The sequence below is a fragment of the Salvelinus alpinus genome, chromosome 6, assembly GCF_045679555.1.
Source record: "Salvelinus alpinus chromosome 6, SLU_Salpinus.1, whole genome shotgun sequence".
Lineage (NCBI taxonomy): Eukaryota > Metazoa > Chordata > Actinopteri > Salmoniformes > Salmonidae > Salvelinus > Salvelinus alpinus.
The window spans coordinates 47561429-47574416 of NC_092091.1; the positions used below are offsets into that span (position 1 = coordinate 47561429).

The following is a 12988-nucleotide window of genomic DNA, read 5'->3' on the forward strand; positions in this document are numbered from 1 at the left end:
GTGGTTTAGACTCACTAGCCTGTCGGTGGCGCCCAGGCTGGCCCCAGCCCCACAGCGCTCCAGATGTCTGGCACTGTTACTGTGTAGATTACGCTCCCACACCCTAGAAACTGAGGTCAGACAGTTCTGTAACACTGAGCTATTTGCACCTGCATAGAAAGCATACTGTTCCCGCTCAAGGTTAACCACAGCTTCTCAGCACACTATCTGGGGAAAAATGTTACTTCCAGCACACACACAGGCACCCAGGCCAACAGTTGCTAATATTCAATCATGTGATATAGTATTGGGTTATAGCGCAATAAACACAGATCCTCACAGACTTCACTCTGTCACATAAAGCGTGGTAGTCACAGGACCAAAACAGTGGAAGTTTGAGCCTTGTGCTTAAATAATCTTGTGGAAATTGACCCGATATGCTGTTTACTTTCTGTATCTATACTGAACAAACATGCATGCAACAATTTAAATGGTTTTACTGAGTTACAGTTCATAAAAGGAAATCCATTAGGCCCTAATCTACAGATTTTGCATGACTGGGCAGGGGTACAGTTTTTCCCCACAAGGGCTCAGACAATCCTGCTGGTGTGGTTACATGTGGTCTACGGTTGTGAAGCCAGTTGGCTGTACTGCCAAATTATCTAAAACGACTGTCTTATGGTAGAGAAATTAACATTCAATTCTCTGGTGGACATTCCTGCAGTCGGCATGCCAATTGCACACTCAACTTCAAACATCTGACATTGTGTGACAACTGCACATTTTAGTGGCCTTTGTCCCCAGCACAAGGTGCACCTGTGTCATGATCATGCTGTTTCTTGATATGCCACACCTGTCAGGTGGATGGATTGTCTTGGCAAAATAAAAATGCTCACTAACAGGGATGTAAAACATTTGTGCACAATTAAAAATGTTTTTTTGTGCGTATGGAACATATCTGGGATATTTCATTTCAGCTCATGAAACGTGACCAACACTACAATTTGCGTTTATAATTTTCAGTAATATCAAATGAAACTGCGCCGAACACAACTTGTAGTAGACCTTACTGTGAAATGCATACTTGCAAGCCCTTAACCAACAATGCAGTTCAAGAAAAGAGAATATTTACTAAATAAAATACAGGGGGTACCGAGTCAATGTGCGGGGGTACAGGTTAGTGATGTAATTTGTACATATAGGTAGGGGTAAAGTGACTATGCATAGATAACCAGTGAGTAGCAGCAGTGTAAAAACGTCATATCACTGAGTCTACCTTTAACTTTGAATGTACTCCATTGAACACAAGCCAGTTTCATAAAATGCCCACAAGAGGGCAGCTATATAATTTCGAGCTGCATTGAACTCAAGTCCCTGAAAGCCTTTCACCTGAATGTGCAAAGACAAAGTTGTCTCTGATGACCATAGAGAGAGTGGACTCTTTGTAGCTGTGTCATTATTGCGTCTGTGACAGCATGGGCATCGCCATTGAGGCTATCTGCATTTTGACGTAGTCAATGTTTTTCTTCATTGGCTGATCCCTCATGACCCGGTTGGACATGACTCTGACAGGGTCACCAGGAAGGATCAGCCAATGGAGTTGGAAGTCCCACCTAGTTGACTTCATTAAAATGGTGGAAGCCCTCATTGGCTTTGCTAATGCTAAAACAGCCTTGTGGCCACTAGAAGACTCTATCAATCTCTATGGTGATGACACGTTCATTGGTCACGACCTTGGATATCTACTGCAAGCATGGCGAATAAAGAGCCCAACGTGAGTATTTCAAATAGCAACCACACTGACTAAAGACAAAGTCAGGAAATACCTTATTATTGTGAAATTAGTTTAGTGTTTTACACAAACGTGTTTTATTGCCTTGTAACGTTAGACTATGATTTAAAGAGGAGATCGAGGTAGCTATCTTAGCTAGCAAGCTAACGACGATAGCTACGCAGGTCGTTTTTCTGAGTTGCCTATCTTCACTCAGCAAAGCGTAACTATGCCAGCTTTCAAACTATAGCTAGGTCTTTTTTAGATTTCATATGGAAGGGAAGGTTTGCCAATTTAGGTAATTTAGGTAAACCGCCCACTAACCAACTAGAAAATGGCCAGTTCTCTTGTTGCAACAATGGTTGCAAGCTTGGATGACTGATAATAACTAGTCAAATTTTACCTAGCGAGTTTCTTGATGAAGTATGGGAAAATATTGTCGTTTGGAATAACGTGTGTGTGTGTACACACACTCATTCATTCAAGGGTTTTTCTTTATTTTCCTATTTTCTACACTGTAGAATAATAGTGAAGACATCGAAACTATGAAATAACATGGAATCATGTGGGAACCAAGATCGTGTTAAACAAATCAAAATATATTTGAGATTGATCAAAGTAGCCACCCTTTGCCTTGACGACAGCTTTGCACACTCTTGGCATTTTCTCAACCAGTTTCACCTTCGTCAAGACAGTTGGAAAAGCATTCCAGATGAAGCTGGTTGAGAGAATGCCAAGAGTGTGTAAAGCTGTCAGAGCAAAGGGTGGCTACTTTGAAGCATCTCAAATATAAAATATATTTTTTTATTGAACTTTTTTGGTAACAACATGATTCTATATGTGTTATTTCATAGTTTTGATTTCTTCACTATTATATATATATTTTTTAAAGAAATGTTGAATGAGTAGGTGTCTCCAAACTTTTGACTGGTACTGATATATTATTACATACACTTTTTAAAGAATGCCATGGCGGGCAGCGGTGCAACTTAGTAGTTGCCCAAAAACCCACGACCAATACATTTTGACCCGTGACATCGTTTTCGAAGTAGACCAATTTGGCCATGGCAACCCTGTTATCATAAAACATGCAGGTAGCTGAGAAAGCTCAACTCCGCCTCCATATAAGAAAACGGAGTTGCGCGTTCGTCAGCTAACATGCAAGTTATTTGCATATCAGTTTATGTGGAAAACATTGGTTTAAGTGCTGCTAGTTTACATGCTCATTCATTACTCAAAGACCTGCACAATCCACAGTTCCATAATACTATAAATAGGGATGCACAATATATTTGTGAACATATCGGAATCGGACGATATTAGCAAAAAATGCCAACATCGGTATCGGCCCGTTGTCTGGTTTAACGCCGTCGTTAAAAACCGATGTCATAGCTACCGTGCATACCTTTATATTGTAGGTACATGACGTAAGGACGCCAGGTAAAATTTTGCGCTACACGTGCAACACAGCATTCCTAACCTAGCCCACAATGTATGCTGTGTGGATCGAGCAGTCAACAAGTCGAGCAGTCATTTGAAAGAGTAAGTATATCAGTGAGACAACTCAAATGCGAATTGAGAACAAATTCTTATTTACAATGACGGCCCGGACCACGGTGGGCTAATTATGCGCCACCCTATGGGACTCCCAATCACGGCCGGATGTGAAACAGCCTGGATTCGAACCAGGGACTGTAGTGACGCCTCTTGCACAGAGATGCAGTGCCTTAGACCGCTGTGTCCATGTGTGTGTTAACTATAACTGTACTAGAATGCTTAAAAGACAGCTAAAATGTTAAATATCGGTTATCGGTATAATTGTTTTGGGGGGGGCAAGGAAAATATTGGATATCGGTATCGGCCAAAAATGTCATAAATGTCATATCGGTGCATCACTAACTATAAATGGTCAAGAATATTCGAGATGGAGACAATGACACTGACAGGTCTAGGCCACAGTACCCCTTAAGACCACTAGATGGGATAATGGTGATAAATTGGACCATCACAACAAGCCCTCCAAAACACTTAATGTGCAGTGTATTACTGACCTGATGATAAATAAACAGTGGTAAAAGTGTAATATTTTGTGAAGACATAAGCTCTGTCCAATAGCAACAAAACATTTTTTTCCCCGTCTTCCCAGCGGTTCCTGACAAACCTGAGGGACCTGGCCAGTCGTATGTCTGGCGCGGGGGGCAAGGGAGCAGGAATAGGCCTCAAGCTGCTCATTGGGGCTGGAGCTCTGGCCTATGGGGTCAAAGAAGCTACATTCACAGGTAAGTCTAACCTGGCGTCTGGTGGTGAAATGGGTAACACTATTATCACGATAATGACTGCACCCCTCTAACGTTGTGTGGAATGGTTTGTTCACAGTGGATGGAGGTCAGAGAGCAATCATCTTCAACAGAATCGGGGGCATGCAGATGGACACGGTGCTGGCTGAAGGACTGCACTTCAGGTAGGCCTACACTCTGACTCTGTCCAGGGGTTTATAATGAAGCCAGGGTTGTCATGATCAGTTGGCTCAACGAAATGCAAAGCTAAATTCACATGACCATATTTTAACTGAACTGTTTTTGTTGTTCTTCAGGATACCATGGATCCAGTACCCCATAATCTATGACATCAGAGCCAGGCCCAGGAAGATTGCTTCACTAACTGGAAGCAAAGGTACATGTTTGCTGAAATAGGGGGATACATTTTTTATCCAGTATGGATACATGTAGACCAATACATTATGTCCAGCAGATCAGTAAAGATTTGAGGCTTTCAGATCATTAAAGATGGAAGATGCAGCCCTGACTTCTCTCTCCCTGTCTCTCTTACCTCTGTAGATCTGCAGATGATTAACATTGGGCTGCGTGTGCTGTCCCGTCCTGTGGCCGCCAACCTGCCTGCCATGTACCAGCAGCTGGGGAAGGACTATGACGAGAGAGTACTACCCTCCATCGTCAACGAGGTGCTGAAGAGCGTGGTGGCCAAGTTCAATGCCTCGCAGCTCATCACTCAGAGAGCACAGGTATGGCAGAGTGACTCGCACAGGTAGCCTAAATCTCATCATTCAGAGAGCACCGGTACTGCCACACAGTCTCAGGATTATATGGTACAAAGGTTGTGTACTTAACCAGTCTCTGCTTAAAAAGTGACTGTCCTTAAAAAGCAACTTCTCGTTTTGAAAATGGCCCATGTGGCATCGATATGAGTCAGATTTCTTTTTTCTAGTGTCAAAATTGACGACAAGGTGTAAATAGGATAATTTTGGTCATAAATTCAGTCTCGTGCAAAACGGAGAATTGGGAGATAATAGGAAAAAAATGTATGTCATGGATTGAAGGGTACTGTAACAGTATTTCTTGGGTTGTGTTTATTTCAACCCTACCGACAGCTGGCAGCACCCAAGTAATCATCAATTCGAAGCGCAGCTGCACATAACCCAATCGTAATGCCCATGGTCCATTTGGTTTGACATTTGATATCCCTATGGGGCTAGTTAGGGACCATCAGTGAATTACACAATGTACATGGGACAATATTTTCAAATGTCAATAGCTCCAAATTTCAATGAGTAGGTTTACTAATAATTTGATATTAAACTGATTATGGCAGTAGGCAGATTATGCGATAATCATGTAAACACCTTGCTCTGCATAACTTAATCGGCGTGAGGTCAAAATCGAAGTAAGCATACGCTGATTAAAACACCTTATTTTCTGAGCAATCTTTTGAATTATTGGGACATGTAAACACCTTAATCGGCGTTCCAGCGGGGTGTATTTGATCTGCGCATGTGCTAGCACCAGCCGATAGAGCCTCCCTCTTTAGTGCGAGTGAAGTGAGTTCGGAAAAACAATGTGTGCGTCCTTAGAAGTAATTTTCACATACAAACTTTGGATCACTACTGGCTGTAAGCAAACGAGTGGTGGGTGTTTAGAGCAATACAGGCTGTATCTAAGGCTCAGCCAATCGTTTACATAAAATAATGCAGCATGCGAATGAAGAGACAACCCATTTGCTAGTTTCCAGATCAGCGCGCACTCTGGAAATACAGCGGGAGTGTGGAAAGACAGTTTGTCAGTTACAGTTTGTTTAGTTAACCTGTCTCGCCCCCCCCGTTCCGCTAGCGGAACTCCTCCCACATTCCACTGAAAAGGCAGAGCATGAAATTCAAAAAATATGTTTTTAGAAATATTTAACTTTCACACATTAACAAGTCCAATACAGCATTTGAAATATAAACATCTTGTGAATCCAGCCAACATGTCCGATTTTTTTAAATGTATTACAGCAAAAACACCACGTATATTTATGTTAGCTCACCACCAAATACAAAAGAGGACAGACATTTTTCACAGCACCGGTAGCATGCAGGTAGCATGCACAAAGCCAACCTAACTAACCTAGAACCAACCTAACTAACCTAGAAACAACTCCCTCAGATGACAGTCCTATAACATGTTACACAATAAATCTGTTTTATTCAACAACAAAAAAATCATATTTGAGCTATAAATCAGTTTTACATTACTGCTACCATCATAGCTACAGTCAGAAATCGCATGGGAGTAGCCAGAGTAAATACAGACACCAACGTCAACTACCTAATTACTCATCAGAAAACATTTCAGAAAAATATATGGTGGATAGCTAATGAAAGACAAAGATCTTGTGAATACACCCAATATTTCCGATTTTTGAAGTGTTTTACAGCGAAAACACAATATATCGTTATATTAGCTTACTACAATAGCTAACACACAGCAGCATTGATTCAGGGCAGACGGTAGCGATAGCACAGTTCGACAGATATATGAAATAGCATCCCAAATTGGGTCCTTATCTTTGTTGATCTTCCATCAGAATGTTGTACAAGGGGTCCTTTGTTCAGAACCGTCTTTGTTTGGATCCAGAACAAACTATTTCCCTCTTGAATTAGCAAGCACACTGGCCGTGCGGCGCTAACCTCTCCTTCTTGAACAAATTCTTGCAACGTATCACGTCTAAAGTCCCGAATAAATTTCAATAATATAATTAAACTATATTGAAAAAACATACTTTAGGATGATATTGTGACATGTATCAAATAAAATCGAAGCCGGAGATCATATTCACCTATAACGACGGTTTTCCAGGAGGCGATTCCAGGTCCAACTTCGCGCCTTCCAAAAAAAAATAATGGCGGACCTCTCACTCCAAGAGGTTGTATTCAATCCCAGAACGAGATAATCAAGTCATTTCTGCTCTCACTTCCGCATGACATACAGGGGAAGGTGTATGACGTGTTTCTACAGTCATAAGTGACATGCCCTTTTATAGACAAGCTCTTGAAGAGAGACCTCGCTTTTGGAAATCTCACTTCCGGATAGGAAATGGGCTGTAAAAAGAGTTCTGTTTCACTTAGAGAAATAATTCAAACGGTTTTAGAAACTAGAGAGTGTTTTCTATCCAATAGTAATAATAATATGCATATTGTACGAGCAAGAATTGAGTACGAGGCCATTTAAATTGGATACGATTTTCCCCAAAAGTGAAAATAGCACCCCCTATCCTTAAGAAGTTTTAACATTGCCTGCTATCATGAATTTCTTTTAACTAGGGAAATTGTGTCACTTCTCTTGCGTGCTGTGCAACAGAGTCAGGGTATATTCAGCAGTTTGGGCCGCCTGGCTCGTTGCGAACTGTGAAGACTATTTCTTCCTAACAAAGACAGCCAACTTCGCCAAACGGGGGATAATTTAACAAAAGCGCATTTGCGAAAAAAGCATAATCGTTGCACGAATGTATCTAACCATAAACATCAATGCCTTTCTTAAAATCAATACACGGAAGTATATATTTTTTTACCTGCATATTTAGTTAAAAGAAATTCATGTTAGCAGGCAATATTAAAGGGAAATTGTGTCACTTCTCTTGTGTTCATTGCACGCAACAGTTTGTGCCGCCTGGCTCGTTGCGAACTAATTTGCCCGAATTTTACGTAATTATGACATAACATTGAAGGTTGTGCAATGTAACAGGAATATTTAGACTTATGGATGCCACCCGTTAGATAAAATACGGAACGGTTCTGTATTTCACTGAAAGAATAAACGTTTTATTTTCGAGATGATAGTTTCCGGATTTTACCATATTAATGACCTAAGGCTTGTATTTCTGTGTGTTATTATGTTATAATTAAGTCTATGATTTGATAGAGCAGTCTGACTGAGCGGTGGTAGGCAGCAGCAGGCTCGTAAGCATTCATTCAAACAGCACTTTCGGGCGTTTGCCAGCAGCTCTTCGCAATACTTTAAGCGTTGTTTATGACTTCAAGCCTATCAACTCCCAAAATTAGGCTGGTGTAACTGATGTGAAATGGCTAGCTAGTTAGCGGGGTGTGCGCTAATAGCGTTTCAAACGTCACTCGCTCTGAGACTTGGAGTAGTTGTTCCCCTTGCTCTGCAAGGGCTGCGGCTTTTGTGGGTAACGATGCCTCGAGGGTGGCTGTTGTCTGTGTTCCTGGTTCGAGCCCAGGTAGGGGCAAGGAAAGGGACGGAAGCTATACTGTTAGACTGGCAATACTAAAGTGCCTATAAGAACATCCAATAGTCAAAAGGTATATGAAATACAAATGGTACAGAGAGAAATAGTCCTATAATTCCTATAATAACTACAACCTAAAACTTCTTACCTGGGAATATTGAAGACTCAATTTAAAAGGAACCACCAGCTTTCATATGTTCTCATGTTCTGAGCAAGGAACTTAAACGTTAGCTTTTTTACATGGCACATATTGCACTTTCTTCTTCAACACTTTGTTTTTGCATTATTTAAACCAAATTGAACACGTTTCATTATTTATTTGAGACTAAATTGATTTGATTGATGTATTATATTAAGTTAAAATAAAAGTGTTGTAATTGTCATTATTACAAATAAATATTTATTTTTAAAAATCGGACGATTAATCGGTATCAGCTTTTTTGGTACTCCAAAAATCGGTATCGGCGTTGAAAAATCATAATCGGTCGACCTCTACTCTACAGTTTGCATCCCTGTAAAAGATGTGCAATATGAAAATATTTTCCCATTTACATTGTGTAATTTATTGACAGTCCCTAACAATCCCCAGAGTTGGGCTATAAAATGTCAAACCAACTTTGCCATTGTCGCACACCAGCCGGCTGAAGCTAATTGGCGAAAGAAGTTGGTTAGCTCAAGCTAGCTAGCCTAGGGGACTTTGACACAAGACCTGTTTCAAGTTGTCTAGAAGGGACACCCACATTATCCCCCAAAACAACTCGTTTGGCTTCAGTCATGGATGCTGCATTTCTTAATGACCAGCTGGAAAAAGGAGGCCAAATCAGGAAGTTCAGACCCCTTTAAAATAGACTGAAATGTGAACCAACGCTTATTTTTTTTTGCCCTTTTCTTGTCTGTAACCGTCTGTGTGTTGTGTAGGTGTCATTGTTGATTCGCCGAGAGCTGTTTGAGAGAGCCAAAGACTTCAACATTATCCTGGATGACGTGGCCATCACAGAGCTGAGCTTCAGCAGAGAGTACACAGCTGCCGTAGAGGCCAAACAAGTTGGTATGTATCTGCCACATATGTGTTGGGGTGTATACGGCTGTCTGTGGATGCATACTTGCCTGTTTTTATATATTTTTTCTGTGTGTGGGTTAGTCAGTGCACTAATGTGTGTTGGTAGATTGTGTGTGCACGCGTGGTGTTTAAACAAAGCTTGTGTGTCTCCGCAGCCCAGCAGGAGGCCCAGAGAGCCCAGTTCTACGTGGAGAAAGCCAAACAAGACCAGAGACATAAGATTATCCAGGCGGAGGGAGAGGCAGAGGCTGCCAAGATGGTAAAACATTAACCTCACCATAACCTTTGGACGACCTGTCCCCTCGTCTTCACATGACCTTGCACGACCTCAAACACCAGGCTGATTATTCTAGTCAACAATTGTTTTTTATTGACTTCAGCATGTTATATGATTCTGGCTCTGTGTTTGTTGTAGTTGGGACAAGCAGTGACTAAGAATCCTGGATACCTGAAGCTTCGACGAATTAGAGCTGCCCAGGCCATTGCTAAGACGGTGAGTTCTATATAAAGGAACTGTATATCAGGGACTGTCATGATAATTGTACAGAAGTACTTTATTTATTACGTATTGAGGAAATAGTTACTCATCCTCAGAGGCTCTGTGATGTTATTGTCCTAATCAGACATTGATCCAGTAAGAATGGGGTCAGTCATTTTAGCAGCCTGTGTTTGTTGTGGCTGTTTGGTTCCCATTGCAATGGTAACCCAAAGTGCAGTTAGCTGGTTATATCAGTATCATTAGGGTTGAAGGATAGCTTTCCCTTATCCTACGAGCTGCTACAAGACTAGTTCTGTGACGCTTTGTTTTCAACTGTGTGTTTTGTCTCTCTGTGTCTTGTCTTTCAGGTGGCAACGTCCCAGAACAAAGTGTACCTTTCCGCAGACAACCTGGTCCTTAACCTCCAAGACGACTCTTTTAACAAGTATGTTTCTCTTAGCGTCACTCTCTCTTTGCTTCATTCTCATATCATCATGCCCTAGTCTGGCTCTGTCCTCTCTTGCATGGCTCAACACCGCCCAGATGGTTTGTCGCAGTTGCCTCAAGCAAGGTTAGAAATGTTGAATGTTCACACCCACAGTTTTGAACACTGTGTAGTGCAGTACAGGTGCTGGGGAAAATCAATGGCATTATTGAAAAAGTGCAGGAATGCATTATCACATTTCCCATGGAAAAGTAGGAATTCCACCAAATTCCCTAAAGATGCCCTGAGTTTTTTGAAGCAGCTCCATACTGGCATTAATAGTAGCTTGAAGAGAACATGATTCTTTAGCAAAACCATGACTAATGACTGCTCTTCTCACATTGCCTCCAGTGTGCATGCTATGTCATTTTCACAGCATAGGCCTATGGCCACCAAGGGTGTTCATTAAACACCAAATGGTAGAACATTTACTGAAATAGGGAGGGACTATCTATAAGTAAATGCTACTTGTCCTTAAACATTTTTTAAACATTTTGTTACATGTGCGCTAATGAACACGACCCTGTTTTTTGGCTATCTCACTGCTTTTGCCTGGTCACTGGAGTGGAAATGACTAGTCAGACTGTATCACACTGAAATAGTTCATGGCTTATCTTAATGCTGCCAATGATCTTCAATGTCCACATGTAACTGTTCACAGAAACTGAGACAGAACCTGGTGCCAAACGCCTGTCATTCATTCCTCATACATGTTATCTTATACATTTGAGAATAAGACAGAAAAAAACCTGGGAGTACCATATGTTCAGTAAAGCAACCAATCCACCCTGTGCGTATTGATGCACTTTTGACGGAAATCAGTCTTGTCAGAGCCTTGGAGAAACCGTTAAAAATCGTACTTGTTTTTTTCTCTCCGACGCTATCATCTCTCATTGTCATCCCTGTACTTTTTAGAGCACTTTAAATATTATATACATTTTATTTTTATACAGTATCATTAACACATACAACCCCCTTTGCTTGTGTTTCAGTCTATCACTGGGAAAGAAGTAGGCTCTTGAAGGCTCTAGCATTCCACCTGTCTGAGGCTCCATCCATAGCTAAGACCAGTTTGTCTCTTGTCTGTCCAACTGCCTATATCTCCGATTGTATAACCAAGTGGCTTATCAACTCACTGGAGAAGACTCTAAAGCATTTGGATTGCTCTGTAAAGTTGATCTATGGGGCTAGTGCTGTATGCATGACATGGCTAGGGCCAGGCGGAACCTGCAGCGATATAATATCTTCATGGTCAACTCCAGAAAGGATCTGAAATCAATGTTTGTGTGGATTCAAACCAAATAGCACTAGCCTATAAGACATAATCAGCTGCTTTGTTATTAATAAGTTGTGCAGATGATGCTGTAATGATATAGATAAGGAACTCTACTTGTTATGGCTGGCCCTAGATGTGTACATGTGTTTTGAGGACAGTGGGACTCTTGGGGATTCAAATGCATCAGTTTGATTGGACAAATGCTGTACTGGAATGGTGTATAAAATAAATAATATTTGAAGATGTGCTTGTAAAATGAAGGTGAAATGATGACTTAGTCTTATTTTTTTTAATGCAACTGCACTGTTTACTGCTTACTACTAGTTTGAAGTGGAAAGGAAGGCAGCAGATTGAGACATGACTGAAAATAAAGCGACAGCACAAATGTTTTGATTTTATTTCATAATGCCTTTTCACATGACCTAATGTGTGGGTGCATGCAGGTGCATTTCTGTTGTTGAAAAACACATTAGGCCTATGTAAGGAAAGTACTCTTACAAAATGTCTAGTTTTTTTTCTCCACTTTCTGAGAAATGAAATGTTCCCATGACTTAATCAGACATCTTAGATAACAGTACAGCCTGTTATTGTACTAGGGATCTTTAGCTATACATTTACAATGACATTAAAGTCTCTACATGACTGCTCGTCTGGATTGAATGTGTTGTTACTGCCATATGCTTCCCTGGTGAACTATGAGATGGGAATCGAACAGAGTGCATTTGGAAAGTATTCAGACCCCTTCCCTTTCTCCACATTTTGTTACGTTACAGCCTTATTCTAAAATTTATTCAATTCGGTTTTCCCCTCAAATCTATACACAATAACCCATAATGACAAAGTGAAAACAGGTTTAAAAAATACCCTATTTATATAAGTATTCAGACCCTTTGCCATGAGACTAGACATTTTAATTGCTGTAGGGATGTTTTATCAGTGGCAGGGATTGGGAGACTAGGCAGTATCGAGGGAAAGATGAACTGAGCAAAGTATAGAGATCCTTGATGAAAACCTGCTCCAGAGCGTTCACGGCCTCAGACTGGTGCGAAGGTTCACCTTCCAACAGGACAACAACCCTAAGCACACAGTCAAGACAATGCAGGAGTGGCTTCGGGACAAGTCTCAATGTCCTTGAGTGTCCCGGACTTGAACCCGATCGAACGTCTCTGGAGAGACCTGAAAAAAGCTGTGCCGCAACGCTCCCCATCCAAACTGACCGAGCTTGAGAGGATCTACAGAGAAGAATGGGAGAAACTCCTCATATATAGGTGTGCCAACCTTGTAGCGTCATACCCAAGAAGGCTGTAATAGCTGCCAAAGGTGCTTCAACAAAGTACTGAGTAAAGGGTCTGAATACTTATGTAAATGTGATATTTCTGTTTTTTTTTTATATATATATATATATATACATTTGCAAA

At 41.1% G+C, this 12988-nt stretch overlaps 1 protein-coding gene across 1 annotated transcript; it reads left to right on the plus strand.

The window, feature by feature from the left end:
- The first annotated feature begins 1595 nt into the window (after positions 1–1595).
- Positions 1596–12217, plus strand: LOC139577575 (prohibitin-2-like). Its single transcript, XM_071404683.1, has 10 exons — positions 1596–1753; positions 3897–4029; positions 4127–4211; positions 4344–4423; positions 4588–4772; positions 9191–9320; positions 9488–9591; positions 9748–9825; positions 10179–10255; positions 11287–12217. The coding sequence occupies exons 1-10, from the start codon at positions 1733–1735 to the stop codon at positions 11306–11308; spliced, it is 915 nt and encodes a 304-aa protein (XP_071260784.1). The 5' UTR covers positions 1596–1732; the 3' UTR covers positions 11309–12217.
- The last annotated feature ends 771 nt before the right edge of the window (positions 12218–12988 follow it).

Bases quoted from the DNA above. Each gene is read 5' to 3' on its own strand.
- LOC139577575 (XM_071404683.1), top strand. From the start codon at position 1,733: ATGGCGAATAAAGAGCCCAAC. The intron at 4,773-9,190 runs GTATGGCAGAGT...TGTGTTGTGTAG, and splicing joins TCATCACTCAGAGAGCACAG to GTGTCATTGTTGATTCGCCG. The intron at 9,592-9,747 runs GTAAAACATTAA...TGTTTGTTGTAG, and splicing joins AGGCAGAGGCTGCCAAGATG to TTGGGACAAGCAGTGACTAA.